Here is a 16405-nt window from a genome sequence, read left to right as displayed (position 1 = left end):
TTAGGAAAATATATCAGTATAGGTCTAAAAATTCAGTATCTCATATGTGGCTACTTTGAAGAATTATGGTGACAATTTCGGAAAATTTCTTGCCAATGTTTAGATTAGAAGTTAGAAAATCGATGCCATTCTCATTTCGTGCTCTGTAGATATGAAGCTGGAGCCACAAGATAGGTGACTTAGCTTAGCATAAAGCCTAACACTGTCAAAAGGTAGGAACCCCCTGTAAAAAGCTCAACTTGTCACTTTAAAACTTCCTGATTTTTATGGTTTAAAAACAAGATAGAAGATGTTAATTAGCGAGCTTTCGAGGAGGTGGTTGGTGGATTTTGTTACCTGGCTGTTTACCCCTGCTTCCAGTCTTTATGCTAAGCTAAGCAAAGCTAAGCTAACAGTCTAAACATGGTATAAAATTCATATATGATGACACAATTATGAGAGTGGTATCGATGTTCTTATCAAACTCTTATCTTAAATTATTCCTTAAACAAAGTCAGGATGTATGTAGCTGAATGTCAGACTTTGGCTTTCTAACTGTAGTATAAGATCTAAGAAGGTCTCATGTTACAATGAAAACTGTTGAATATTAGTATATTTAAGGATTATTCATTGCAGAATATGGTGAGAGGGATTGTTTTCCAACTTTTTAATAGCTAGGAGAAAAATAGGAAATATAGGACAAATGGGAGAAAATATAACTTTACACATTTTTAAGAAAAACTGCTGATTGAAACCAACCATGGACTGTAGTAGGTAAAGATGGACGACATGATAGCCTCTTCCATGTAAGCAGATACGACATGGGCCAACCTAGAAGGTCTAAATACACGTCAAATGGCTGCGGTTCCAAATGACGACACCAGCACAATGTGCCAGCGCCGATATGCAGAATATTTTGGCTTAACTTTTGTGCAACGGAACTGAGGAAGTGGGGACACGTCCTCCATCTTCATATACCGTCTATGACAACTACCACACCTGGATAAGGAACTTGCGGGAATCGCTTCAAACCTTTACTCTGCACATGCAAGGCCTGAATCAACTGCAAGACCTCTGTTTTAATTTGCAGTGAGTCGAGTCGCATATTTAAGCACAAACCCACACGAGGTGGTGACATCAATGCTCTCACAAAGGCAGGCAGTGTGTGTGTGGTCGCCCGACAGTGGAGACATGGGTGCCCATCAACGTCCTGGCTGAGCTGTTTGACTGGGCTCTTTGCCGCATTGTAAAGCTATCATATGTCATGTCATGTGATGCAAGAGACTACCGCTGGCACCTGGCTTAATGACCAGATGCAATTAAATCAAGTAATGGATCTTATTAAGGTGTTATATGAACCCCTAACTGCCTGTCCTGATCCTCCTCTGTACTGAACATAATGTCTGTTGTCTGTCTTCCTTTTACTTTATTTTCTCTGTACAATACTGACAGAGCAATCTGAAGAAAATAACAAAACAGTAAAGCTATTTTACTTAAAGCTGTTTCATAAGCTGGCCTCAATTGTTAAACATAAAAATCATGGAGACACAAGAGTCTGCAATAGCGTTTTCAAGATGTACATGTTTATTACATGTTCTCTGCATTTGCTCCACTCATATATAAATGTTATAATTGTAAAAGTTAATACAATGAATGTGCATCCCTGTTGAAGTGACATTGAAGCCCTCGATGGTAAAATTAATATTACATGCAAACATGTGGGAAAATTCCCAAATAAAGCATGTAGACTGCTATAACTTTGTCCAAACTATTATCGAAAGACCATCCAGTTTTAACTGTGTCGGGTCTCCTTGTCACCTTGGTGAGATAACCGGTGCCTCAGGCTGCCCATATGGCGGGAGCAGACAGACAGGCAGCAGAGCATCAGCTCCACCTCCGCTCAATCTGCAGGTTCACCTTACCAGACCTGGGTCACACAGTATCTGCAAATCCATCCGTAGCATTTGTTTTAACCTACTTGGAGAATTGGATGGATGAGGTTTATTCCATCAGCACCATTGAGATTTTTATTTATTTTACTTGCCAAGCAGGTCAAGCAGGTACTTTTATTAAAATCTTGTCTATCTTGTCTTTACATTAGCGTTAGGAAAATAACTGGCTTTTTCTGTTTTCACAGGAGTCTTCCCTTTGTGTTCTTATGTGGCAGAACCAGACAGTCAGGGACCCAGACTGAAAAACCATTATAATAAGGGAACGCAAATGTCACTCCACTCAAGTTAATGCTCCAGTCTGATATTCATTAGGAGCCCAAACAGCGAGACTGCCCCACTGATTCATTAGATGACAATAATTCAACAAAACAAAAGATAGTGTTAAAGCTCATCTTGAGGCGTAAACAGCAATGATTATATGCAGTTTTCAGATTTATTTGTGAGGCTTGTGTCGAGATTTATGTACATGACTACATTTCCCATAAACTGGCATCTTTCCTTTGTAAGACTAGAGTGCAGCGCAGTAGATCAAGACCATCAATTTCCTCAGCCATTACTTTTTAATGTTGCAATGATAGGCAATGAGCTAATGTAAATGTCTTTTTGTTGCAGCACCAAAGAAGGAGTTTAAAGGCTCCCTGCTTTGTATTTGGATCATTCCAAAGTGGGAGGCGCTGCCACATTAGTGTAGTGTAGTAAAAACAAATACGCAGGATTACACAGAGGCTTAATCAAATGAATTTGACCAAAACAGGACAGTGGAAAAAGTATCCTGTGACTCTTAAGCAGTTTGTCACTGTCAAAAGCCTTTTTCTTAGTCATTGTAATCCAAGTAATTGCAGTTTACAGCACAGACAGTGGACCAATGCTGGGCAGAGATGAGTCTTTCTATTGTATACCCAAGAGGACATTCTTCATTATAATGATGGGAACGAAAATCATCAGCATACCCACAAGCATAAATAGGAATGGTCCCTCGCTGTTATGGTTTATTGCCTTTTATGCAATGCTCGTGTTCACTGCAATCCAATCACCACCACAAGAAAGTGGATATTGGACAATTCTGCAAAAATCTGGATCACATTCAACAACAACATTTATTTTTCCTCAAACGCCAACGCCTCTAAAATTCTTATTTCTCCAATGCCTGCCCATGGCATCGATAGCGTGGTTAGGGTTAGGGAAGATTGTGGTTATGGCAAATAAGTTTAGGACAGTATAACACTTGGTTACGGTTGGGGAAAAATCATGTTTATGGTTTATAAAAAGGCAACTTTTAATTAAGGGTGCGTTCTGATCGTACACGCTCAAGGGCAGGGTGAAAGAGAGGGGCCAGACAAAAGTTCAAAGCCTGCTTACTGTCTCACACAGCTGACCAGTCACAGCGTTAAGATTGTATGAATGTTGGATTGTCAAACTGGACTTGCTACATTGTTGGCCAATTACTTTTCGCCTTGCTACATAGCAAGGTCACACTACTCCCTTAACTGGCAGCAGATGTTGGCGATGGATGCAAGTTGTGAGGTGGAGAATCTTCAAATATCTGAAATATAACATTTCAAGGACAACTGAGCTGATGAAATGATACTCCATTGTAGCATGCGTGAAAAATTAGAAGGGACAGGACAATCAAATGACTAATTGGTAATAAAGATGAAAACATGACAGCTAATGTCATTATTGGTAGTGTTACCATGGAGGAAATGCTTGAAATGCAGCTTTGACCAATCAGATTGCTTCAGTTCCCATTGGTGGAAACTGCAATGAACAATAAATACTCTAGCGCTGTTTTCCACCGCCACACGTCGGGCATGTGGTTGGAGAGCAGACAGCACCACTGACAGCTGTGATATTAGGATTATTCCAGAGAAAATAGGTTAGCAGCCTGTTGTTTTAGCCCAAGGTTGTCACAGGGTGTGTGTGTTTTTTTTTTTTTGTATGGATATTAAATGCGTACTCGCGCTTCAATTGCGGCCCTCGGGGGTAAACACAGCTCACCTATCACTGTTATTGTTATTATCATTAGGCCCCAGTGTGTGACAGTCCACTTCATCCAGGTTGGCTTGCTGAGATTAAGCAGATGCTGGAAACAAATTGGAAAACAAATTCCCCTGGGAGACTATATGCGAGCTACAGTCGCTTGGTGCTGTCGGACCAAATCATTCCAGTGCTCTGAGCAAGTCGGAGTAGCGTAAAGCTAATACAACACCCGGGTCACCAAAGTATTCAACACAATGCCCCTCTCTGGACTCGGAGAAGGTTGAAGCCGTCAGGAGCCAGTGAGTTGTGAGAAAATCACTTCAGGTTGTTATGATAAGGACGGCAATGAGAGAGCTCCGGTTTTGCTGTGAACCATAAACATACAGTATTAGCTTCTCACCTCTCACCTCAGTGTTTAGACACTCTCCACACTGCTGAGGAGCCTTCCATGCTTGATGTGGAAAGATGATTTTCTTCTGTAGTTTTTCTTTTTTGGCACATGTTTGTACTGAGGCAGAGAAGCTAAGGCAACTGAGGCTCCACCATCTCTGGGCGCTGTGGAGGCAGCTCAGCGCTTTGGGCACATAATCAACACTCTGCCGGCTGATATAAACCCCCCCCCCCCCCCCCACCCGTCTGAGAGAAATGTGTGTGAGATCTGCGTTTCATGACATTGTGTGTTCCTCAGGGAGAGTTTCTCTGGTGCGGTCGTGTGACTGGCTGTATATCAGCTTTTTATAGCAGCAGAGGGTAGTTGTAATTTTGGTTTTTGTGCCCTGCAATGCGGCCTGGACAGAGCTTCAACTGGTATGTTGATTCAATTTATAATTTGAAGCAGCTGACACTAATTTGTATTTCAAAAAAGATGTTTTTGGCATAATTTTTTAGGAATAAATGTCATTTGTCAGGTGATTCAGATATTTTACATTTACTTTGTGTGCCGTCTCTGTGTGTTGTGCTGTGATTATATATACAACATCACTACTGTGGCTCTACACAGTCGCTCTAATGCTCATTGAAGGGGGTACAAAGAGTTCAAACACAGTAAAACATGCAAGGACACACAGACACACACCACTCATATACCAATGCACACATAATGAGCTTCTCAGGGCAAATTCCCCCATAGCATTCAGACACTTCTCTATGAAATAAACACAGACAATTTGCCGCTCAGTGCCGGCTGTAACGTTGTGTCTCTTGAGCATCATTGAGAAAAATGTCTAGATGCTGTTTCTGTTTGTGCCCTCTCCCACATTTCTGCATAATTTGCCAAACACAATGCATGTCCTTTCAGTCAGTTCATATGAAAGTGCTTGCATGGATTTTTGAGATTAATGCTCCCAAAGCCTATGAGCTGCGGCGACGTGGACAACAAATACGTACACATTAATTTCTGAGAGACTAAATCTCTTTACGTATCTGTAAAGTTGGGAAGGAATTCAGCCCCTCACAGCCTCCCTGTTATATTTTGTCGTGCAGAATACAAGCACAAGATAAACAAGTAAACCTTTGGTCCTAAGATGCACTTATAGACCTCTGATTTATAACTATAAGTTCAGTGAGAACCCAAAATCAAGTCTTTTTAGGTAGGGTTACATTAGATATAACACGTCTTCACTTACATGAAGAGATGTTACACAGAGATATCACTGTATAATAATTTGACATTTACTTTCAGGTGAGTTATGATTAAGTGAAATTCAACTTGGCTTTTATTGATTAGTTATGTGATGGCACTGAATGTGTGAGAGGGAGCAAAGAGAGAGCATCAGTTAGTTAAAAACGCTATGATTTTTTGTTCTTTCACAGGCATCAGAGATCGATTTTTAAATGTATTTTGTCCTTGAAGACTTGATGACCATTGTGAGCTTGATGGACACTGACCACTTCATAATTTAAACTGCTCCCTGTTTGGTAACAGCCAACAGAACACAAGCATTGACCGACAAGACTTCAAGTTGGGTCTCGTTGAGTTCCTTTTTTGCTCACATGCTGTAGATATTTCTTAATTCGTAAATGCATTTGATATGAATGAAAATGAAAACTATAGGAAGAGAGTGTAGGGCATGTTATTACAGTTGTTCAACTATTGTCTAATTTCTTTGTTTGTTTTTTTTACTTTTACATACGAGTGTCCAGGTTGCTGATTCAGCAATGACATCAGCGTGTTAAAATGCCATCTGATTAATTTAAAGGGGTGAATGTCTGAAAGGGGCCTAAATATAGAAGAGGAGAAGGCCCACTGAGTCAAATGAAGCCTAACTTTCATTGGCGAAAACTGCTCAAATGACAAAAAAAGTAGCCCAAATTACCAGAAACCCACCCCAAAACCATTTTTACCCTCCAAATAAAATAAAAAGTATCCCATTTCAGTGGAAAACTTTCCAATCTAGCAACACTGCCAGTAAAAAAAAGGTTTATATAAATCCTGCCTTTCTCTCTGTGGCATACTCGACTGCAAAAATAAAGAGCCACAGCCTTATTACCAGCATTGTTCCTGGAATCACATCCCAACCTTAACTGTCTGCACACTGAACAAGTTTCCAATACCTTTCCTTTTCAGGTCAACAGAGGGGAAACACAGTGACACAGCCTTATACATGGCACAGCCCCATGACAGTCTACTCTGCACAGAGGTGCACATTACATATCTCATTTTCCTTTGAGCCTCAGTCTGTAAGTTGGCACCAATAATCTTTATTACTGATCAGAGAAAAAGGTCTTGATGGCTGTTTAGACTGAGCTCAATGTTGTTCAAATAATTTCATCATGTACACAGATGTAGACAATGGAATTACCAAAAAAGAAACATTACAGCATGCTTTATGATTCAATATTAAATGCTGAGTCTGATGGTTTTCCATATCCTTCTCACCAAAACCAACAATGAATTGTAGTTCTTTTAAAGCCAATCCCACATGCACCACTCTGCTGCTATGAATACTCTCTAGAGCGCCGAATGTGTGTTAATCCGATGCTGAAAATAGTCCCCCCAAAAAAAGCCCTATTTACTCCAGTTTTAGTAATGTTTGATAAAAACCTAGAGTGCGCAGCTATTTCAGGTAATTGTTTAGCTTTTGCAATACATTTTTAAAGATTTACATCTGCAGTAGGAACCAAAAGGACCACAGACAAAAGTATTGAGAGACTGTGGTTGGTTTTGTTCTTTTTAATGGGATTTGTTGACAGCACGAAAAACATAGAGTAACACCAGAATTATCCTTTAAAGTAAGTAATTATACCAATTATTTCTCATGTAAACTGAGGCAACATATTTCCTTACAGTGTTAATGGAGTTGTAACACACATTTAGTGTCTGGAGCTCTGGGGCACATCTCAGTTAATCTCAAATATCCACTGGAAGGATTAGGACATTACCTCACTAAAAGCTCTGGGTTGTATAGAGCCACATAATTCAATGTTCCAGGACATGAGATTATGGGCCTTCTTCAATTCTGAGAAAAAATAGCGAAAAGAGTTCTCATCTCTGATCAAATAAACCACACACAAGTCAGTTTGCCACAGTATAGCTGAGACTTTACACATCATGTAATGTCTATTCATATTCTGGAAAATAATCAGTAGGAAACTTCAAGTGAAAGAGAGTCAGATCTCACTACTGTGTACTATTTTATTTGGTCAAACTCCAGTCAGCCCCCGCTGGATTATGAAGTCTAATAAATACAAAGTCCTGTTTTGTTTAGTGAGTCAGGCAAGCACTCAACTTTCCATTGAGGCAGCAGAGCATAAAGCAGACGTACAATAGGTAAACATTCGCTGGTCATGTGAACGGAGCAGCAGCAGCAATGAGAGTCACTTCTATCAACTTTCTCAGACGTTACTCCCTCAGATCCAGAACAGCAACAAGCTCTCAGCCAATAATAGCTGCAAATGTTTCTCTCTGTAAACTCAGTTTGTACCTCCAGCTCAGTGCGGTCGGGCTCAGCGATGCTGAAAATGTAAGCGTTACTGTTAAGGTGCTTTTAATTAAAGAGACTGCATGTTGCAAGTGCTGGAAACGACATGCAAAACCCATTAAACACTTTCGCACACATGGATTTGTTTGCTTTGTTTCTAATTATTTATACATCTACTGAGTTATGGAGGTGTCGGTGTGTTTTATTTTCCCTGGTACCTCTGTGATATTTACCCTATTCAATAACTTCAGTACAATGATTACCATTATGAAACAAAGAACCTATTAAAATCCACTTTGCTGTAGCACCGCTGTTTTAATTAAAGTTTGTTGCTCATTCAGGTCCACTTAGTAAACGCTGGAAACTTTACTGAACTTTCAAGAAACAAATCCGCCAAGTTGCCATCACAAGAACAGTGAATATTCACAGGCCCGACTCTTTAAAGCTGCATCAGCCAAGACAATTATTCAGCCGTTATAATTATACTCTCCAAGGCATCATGCGACAGCAGGTAAGATCTTCTCCTCTAATTTCTGGAGCAACTTTCAAACCCAGAGTTACAAGGCACCTCATAAAACAGGTGCACATAAAATGCCATGCCATGACATTAATAAAAATAACAATAAAAAGACGTCAAATCATTGTAGTACGTATTGAATTACAGAAATTCCTGACTCTGGGGGTTGGGATTTTGAAAAGCTTTTTGTCCAAAAAGTGTGTGGTTTCAGGTGTGAACAAAAAGAGCTTCTGACAATTTCTGGGATTTTGGCCAGATTTTAAGCTCAGCCAAACCGTGCTGAGAGGACAGACATCAAATGTATCTCTGTGCCACCACTAATAATGCTTATTGTCTTGTGTACAAGCTAACATTTCAGCATATACATGTACAGATTCTGAACAGTTACACTTAAACAGTGGTTTATGGCCTATTGAGAGAAAAGCATTAGTTTTCATCAGAAGTCCATTAGAAACCAATAGTACAACATTTAACACATCAAAACAATGTTGAAATCAGTGTTGATTAACTCGACCAAAGGGCCAAACACAGTAAAGTGGGAGCCGTTATTAGAGAGTAATCACAAGGGCACACAAGATCAATCTGAGAGACTGCAAGATGATCAACAAGTAGGTGAAGAGGATGAAAAACCTTTTTCTGATCCCTGTAGGATAGCTTTCAACAAGTCCTCCGAATTGAATAACAAAATAATCTCTTTTTAAAGTGTCTCAAGAAAAAAAGGTTGGAAACAACAGTCCTAAACAACACGAGTGCTCCATCCATGAAGAAGCTGATTCATCAGGACAACTGGACTTCTCCCCCAACACTGCTTGTGCAGTGACAATTATTCATTACAGTACATTTCACAATTTCTCCAGACCTGCCAGCAGGTCTATTTCAAATTCTTCTGAGGAGCCACAGAACAACCTGCAGAGATGCTTTAATATGATGATAATTCTCTTTCACCTTTTTGTGAATACCCCCCTCTCTGACCCCTCCTCTTGTCTCAGCCCCTGTGTCTTATTCAGCCGTCTTCGTTTTGAAGTTGATCGTCTTGTAACGTCAGTGGCACAGAGCTGTGCAAATCAAACAGAGAGCTTAGTCATCCTGTCACTGCTTTACATTATCAGTGACAGCCCGTGGCAACACTGGCCGCTCTGTCTTGATTAAGGTATTGCTAACATGAACGTATGACCTTTGGAGCCTAAAGCCTGTTGTGTAATTTCCTAAATTGACTGACTTTAATTAGAACAGAGCCTTCTTTATTTTCTTTTGCAAAAATGTTTATTGTTGTCATATTGCATCTTAGTGTGTGAGGGGGGCAGAGCTTGACACTTGAGTTATACACGGTAATTAGCTCTGTTCGGGGGCACTTTTATGTAAGCACCAGGATGAGCTACAGTTACCTTATCTGCCAAATCACTTAAAACACAGCAGCAGCTCCGCAGCTCCACAGCAGGGCCAGGATCAATTCACCCCCAATTCAATTAAACTGTAAACTGAAACTGCTCTGGTTGATTATAAACCATTCTCTCTCAAAGCCTTCGTTACTGATGGGCTGCAAGAATCATTTTCACATTTGTTTTGCAACGATTGAACAATTTTAAATACTGAGTTCTGAGAGCACTGCTGCTATTAAAAGAAAGAAGTCCTGTGAAGGAAAAAATAATCAAAAGCCTCTAAAGTATTTCTTGACATGTCCTAATGTACATAACAACCTGAGTGAGCATCCAGGCTCTAATCTTCGTGATGGAGCAAAACAGACGGCAGTGTTTTGAGATCAATGGTAACACTAGCCTGGCTACATGCTAGTGACAATGCCATCGTGCTAATGCTTAACATGTATAATGGTGACCATGTTTACCACCTTAGTTAAAGTTACCACGCTAATATTTGGGTCAGGGTTAAGCGCAAAACAAAAGTATAGTTGATAAGATAATACCATTAGTTTTGCAGGTTTTAGGTCATAAACAAAAATATTGGACAAATTTTGACCTGATGATGGTGCTTGATGACAAGTTAAAGGGTCACTAAAATGACTGCAGTTCAACCCGAGGGGGAAGTGATTGTTCACCAAATTGGAAACCAATCTAGTTGACAAGACATTTCACTCTGAGCCACAAATGCTAACCCTACAGTGGCGCTAGAGGAGAAGTCAGGAAGGAAACATCATGAACATTGGTATAAAACTTTCAGTCAATCCATCCAGATGTCTATGAAAGCTCCTCTACATTTGAGTTATTTTCTGCAGTATGTGTGTGTAAAAAGTAATAATAATGTTCGGTCACAGAGAAAAACAGCATTTCTATTGTCTCTCTGCTGTTGCCAGTACATCACTAAGTGACATACAGGCAATGTTTTATTACAGCTGTGTATCCAGCTATCCTCTGTCTGTCTGATGATGTGTGCTGATGTGGAATAGCTGGTGAGAGTTATATTCTTTGTGCTCTCAGCCACTTACTGCACTAACCTCTTAAGCTGACTGAATAATAATGATGATACTAATGTAAGTAATTACCATTAATAATTCAGGATGTGCTCCGTAATTATGCAATACTGAAAATGGATTCATGCCTGGTGCCAAATCAAAGTCCATGATGTCAGGGATGAAAATAGAAAAAAAATGATCAGATATTTTATTTATTATCAGTCCACATATAGAAACAGTAGGTTCACTGACCCAGAGAAGATTAGTAGAGCACGTCTGCTCTTTTTCAGCAGCGGCCTGCTTCACATTCATACACTAATGCGCTTCCACACTTGGTAGCTGCCCAGTACATCAACAACTGATGTACTGGTGGTGACAGAGCAACTAAACCAGAGCTGGAAGGGCTTCAGCTCTCTGGTCCAAGCCACGTTTAATGTGATGGAAGAGTGTTTGCCTGCAAACCAACCAGCAGATTTTCCTCATCAGTCCAAGGCTTTAACACTGACTGTGTGCTATCATTTGGAATTTTAGCGGCCCGCATACCCCGAATGCATTCACTTCCCCTCTCTCCACAACAAGTTCCATAATCTGTTGATAAACTACAGACGATGAGCAAAACACTGAGGTCATGTCTGCCGAATCAATGAGAGGCAAACGGCCAAATGATCTTTGAGAAAAAACTATTTAACAAGAGGTGATTCAGAATAATAAAAATCCAAGCAATGCAGGAGATTTGGAAGGAATGTTTGCCTAACTACAACCATATTGTGACTTTAAAGGGTCTTATTCTTAAAAAGAGTTCCGTTTATGAGCTTAGCAAGAAGGTTAATGACTTCAGAGATTAGACATTAGACAAAAGGCCAGGTGTCAAAATGTTTTTGCAAGAATAACTTTCCACCACTTTAAAGAACTAGATCAGTTAGTAGTTAGGGTCAAGTCATCCAAAATACCAAAAAACTTACTTACTCACTTACTTTCTGCTGATATCTAACTATTTTTGGTTTTATTTGCCAAGTTTTTTGTGATATGCAGCTGTTGGTGAATCTCATTCCAACACCAACATGTCTTTTTTACAAACAGTAGTATATTTTTTGGGACTGTTTTTTCTGATGAAAACTTTCACAGCGAGGTCTGAGGTCATTACAGTTTTATTTAATGCTGTCAGTGCCACAAACAAAATTCCATTCACCTCCATTGAATTGGGATGAAGGCAGGAATCTCAGACACAGGAATTCAAAAACCTGGACAAATAGAATCAAAATGATCTGCTTGGCTACACACCAATAGATATTTATGTTATAAAAATTTTGTAATTACACATGATTATATCAGTATGACTGAAAAAAAACCACAGCAATTCTACGAACACACAAAAACATCAGTAGTGGACGTTTTGTTTTCTGCAATATCTGGACACAATCAGAGTGTGGTTCTGATAAATTAAATGTATTGTTAACATATGGTAAGGGTTCATAAAGTAAGCTAAGGTGCATTAAAGGTTACTTAAACACTAAAGGTAGGTAATTATTATGGTTACAGTTACTAAAAAGCTAATTGCAGTTTTTTACAGGGCATGAATTCCAGTCTCCTGTAATGTCAGACATGCTACACCCACCATCCACCACCCCGATCGATACACCTTTACTTTTCACCTCTCTGGCACTGACCATTGGCATTAGACGTAAACTGTGAGGTGAGTAATCATGTAATGTGAATGTAATTCTTTGATGTACTGGGCTGCAACTATAGAGACTCCTCATAAGAAAGTTTCGGGAAGATGCCATTTTTCTGTGCTGTGAGCACCACAAATGAAATTCCATTCACCTCCACTGCTTTAAAGTAAATGAAGAAATGTCAGAGATGTACAGTATTTCTCCAAACCTGGACGGAAAAATCCTGACTTTCTGCTTGACTCGGTACTACCAGAAGTAAATGAGAAAATATGTTTGTGTATGTGTGTGTGTGTGTGTTAACTGATCCTGTAGCGTGTGCGAACATATTGTGCATCACACAAAGACTACTGTATGTCAACATGTAAAAAAAAAGAAGAAAACACAAGTCAGCCAGCTGCCGAAGAAGAACAGCATAACACATTTGACACATTCCTGTTGTTATCACATGTCATTCAGCACATCAGATAACACACAGAAGATGTGAGCAGTGGTGTATTCATGATGCGTATTTGTCCTCCACGTGGTCTTTATGACCTTGAAGTGCAACATGTGCAGGGAGTGCTGTGGTCACATGAACTGACGTGGCAGTGACAAGATGTGCACCCCTGGAGAGCGATGACGGTGTTTCTACCCACGAGGAATTTTAGCGAATTCGGGCAGGGGAGCGCCCCCTATCTCCCCGCCATATTCAGAGCGCTTTCTCACCTAAAGCTCATTTATTTCCCCCTTGCGGCATTTCTCACCTTGCCTCAACCATTTTCCCTCGCGGGTGGTGAATGATGGACACCCTGCCTTCTATCCTCTGCGGAAAATGATGACTGATTACTGATTGCGGCTTCTTCACTCATTTTTAATTACTAGTAGAGCAAGCTGGGGCCAGATCTTGTCACATGTCAGCTGTTTTCCACTGCAGATTGTAGACATGTAAATTGAAATGTATATTTATTGACAGCTTTCCAGGATGTCATTTGTCCTCATAGAATCGACAGCCCGCCAGGCTTCAGGCTGACTCATTGTCACTTGTACTCTTTTTAGAAACTTGATATTTCATATAGAGAACACTGTTTTCGACTTTAGCACTCTGGTCCTTAGGGGTGTCCTGTGTTGGATATGATGTCCTGAGTCCTCATTTCTTAAATGACTTTAATTATAATTTCAACGAATATGACAGGAAATAAGAGGTTCTATTTTTATACTTTGGTTGGTGACAGAAATAGATTCAGCCTCGCTACGATTTAGCTTCATATAAAACAACAAATGAGATGTTACACCCTCTTAGTGTGGCTCAACATTTAGACTTTACTGTGAGTCATGGCTGCATGATATTGTGTATACAGTAGAGTATCTACAGTGTTAATGTTGTGTGCCAAGAGGCCAATGGAACAGCGAGGGTCTGGTGTTGTCATTAATACTTAATGGCAGGCTGAAACGCCAATCACTGTGTTTGTAGCAGGCTCTGGGCTCGCAATTACAGAATGCGGTTACAGACACCCAGGGTTGGGTTAGTGTGCAATTAGTTGCCTGCATCTGATAGGGTTACAAGTCACAGGTCACTACTGACAACTGCCCCGGTCACTAAATACCGGAGACTGGCTCAGACAGGGGATGGTGATAAGGATGGCTTCTAAATAGATGAAAAGATGTTAAATAGAGACTGTGTTACTTTTGTAAGAACAACTAAGACAAGCGCCCTCTAATATGGGAAATGGGAAATTTGTAGGCAATAAAACACAGTATTTCCTATTTCATTTCACTCAAGTGTTTTGCCACTGCAGCCTTGCTTGGTCTGGTATGACCAGTTGCTTATGGTGGTTAATGTTAGCTAATGCTATCAAACGTTAGATAGATTCTGTGGAAATGACATTAATGAGTTTAATTCCTGACTTTCTAACCCTTATTGTAACAAAAAAGAGATTATTGGGAAATTAAGACAAATTCAACACGTCTTTATCTTGTAATTGTCACTTGTGTCCACATGTTACTATTACGTAGTGTTGCCTTGGACATACCATCTTAAAAGTGACACCAAGTAAACAATGCATATTTGTCTTTTTGCTTTCATTTTGCAATATTTAAAATGTTTGACTAAGTTAAGCTTGGAGTTGTAGTTGCAAACAGAGTGTTGTGCAAAGAATTAAGAAACAGGCTATATTTTGAAGGGTGTATAACAAAATGAGTAAAGAGCTGGGAGCCTTGTGTTGTCAGGGCCTTCTGGAGCAGGAATAATGAGAAAGAGCACAAGCGAAGAGGCAAATGAATGTCTCATAACTTAACTTTCCCGGAGCATCTTCGCTAATGACAACCTTTACTTATGAGCAGCAGGATTTCATGTTTGGAGAGACGCTTGTCCTTAATCGTCCTTCACTTCACTATAAAAGGCTCTGGCGATGACCTTTTTCTCTGTATTCAGTTTATAACAATGTCTCCTCTCTGCTCGGTCTGTGTGAAACAATACGCAGGACGTTTATACAGCAGTAACGGGGTTTCGAGCTGCCACCAACACCTCATGCTGATATGGAAAACTTGTGCCAGTGATGGCCATTATTCAGATTATGCAAGATCTTATTATGGTATTTTTAACCGTGTTTACTGCCACTATGATAATAATATATCATCCTGTAAACAGGAAGTTAATATTCTATGGTATAAGGACCTTATTCTTAACCCTCCAGAGTCTTGGGGTAAAATGTCCGTTTTTTACTACTTTTCATTTTACCTTTGTGTTTCCCATTAAAACTGTTTAGCTTGCTTTCTTTGTGTTTGTGTCTTTGACGCCGACGGGCGGTCCGAGACTCCGAAGAGTTAAAATACAGTTGGCACACCTGTTGTGCTTATATATTATCATGTTGTGTTAATGTAGCTATAAGCATGTTGTCTATGTCTTCAGCAGTGGTGGACTGAGGTACTTGCACATCATCTGACTATTTCCATCTTATGTTATTCCTACTCCACCACATTTCAGAGGGAAACACTTGCGCTTTTTATTTCACTGCAGTTATCAGATAGCTACAGTTGCTCATTTCTCAGCAGATTCATATTCTAAGCATGACATTTATAGTTTCATAATTGATAGAATCATATAAAACAAGATGCATTGTCACAGATCAACCTACCATGTATGTAAAAATCGTTAAAATCACCTGCAAATGGACCAACTGTAAAATGCTATACATGTATCCTTCAGCAGCAGTAGAATAAGTAATAATAAAACACATTTTGCCAGTAAAGCTTATGTACTTTTACTTGTCAGTTACTTGTCTTATAATGGAGTATATTATATTGCAGTGTTGTCACTTTAACTCAAGTAAATATCTAATGATTAAGTGTGTACATTAATATTGCATATTCTGAAGAGTTGCAGGTCACTTTTCACCTGTTGCACTTGAGTTTATGAATTTTGTTACTCAAATAATAATGTAATGTTCCTATGAGTGTCTGCTAGAGTTTTCCAGTCTGGATTTAGAGTCTTGCAGTGACGTTAGTCCACAAATGAGTTCACAAGAGTTTGCAGTCATGGATCCAGCCTCATATTAAACAAATAACCGAGATATGAGCCAGTGACTCAACTTTTTCCTGCGGTAAAATAAAAGTCAAAGTTCACAGAGATGATCTCTCAGGGGTGCTCTCTTACCTATGGTCGTGATCACAGTGATGGCGAAGTAAAAGGAGCCGGCGAATTTCCACTGCACCCCGGCTTTGTGCGGCTTCAGCTGCAGCACCACCTTCTCCAGCTCGTCAAAGTCCACCGTGGACAAGTTGAACGTCTTGAGCAGCTCCGCTTTCCTCAGGTCCAGCTCCCTCCTCTGGGTCGTCTCCTTCTGGGATTCCAGCGCGTCGAAGATCGCGGCGCCGACTATCAGGTAGGTGAAGGTGCCGATGATGAGGGCGAGGGTCCTCACGTTTTGCCTCTTCATGGTGGTGTGGTGTGTGTCAGGGGGACGGGCGGAGTGTGAGCGCGGGTCTGGAGGATGGGGAGC

At 40.1% G+C, this 16405-nt stretch overlaps 1 protein-coding gene across 1 annotated transcript in view; it reads right to left on the bottom strand.

The window, feature by feature from the left end:
- kcnk3a (potassium channel, subfamily K, member 3a) overlaps positions 1 to 16405 on the bottom strand; it is a 30248-nt gene extending 13843 nt beyond the window's left edge. Inside the window, exon 1 of the mRNA XM_070849311.1 lies at positions 16060 to 16405. Coding sequence (XP_070705412.1) covers positions 16060 to 16342 — 283 coding nt within the window. The 5' untranslated portion in view covers positions 16343 to 16405. The remainder of the gene's footprint in view (positions 1 to 16059) is intronic.

This window comes from Pempheris klunzingeri, chromosome 18 (genome assembly GCF_042242105.1).
Source record: "Pempheris klunzingeri isolate RE-2024b chromosome 18, fPemKlu1.hap1, whole genome shotgun sequence".
Taxonomy (NCBI): Eukaryota; Metazoa; Chordata; class Actinopteri; order Acropomatiformes; family Pempheridae; genus Pempheris; species Pempheris klunzingeri.
The sequence above is the reverse complement of the archived record's forward strand: the minus strand, read 5'-3'. Positions and strand labels throughout refer to the sequence as shown.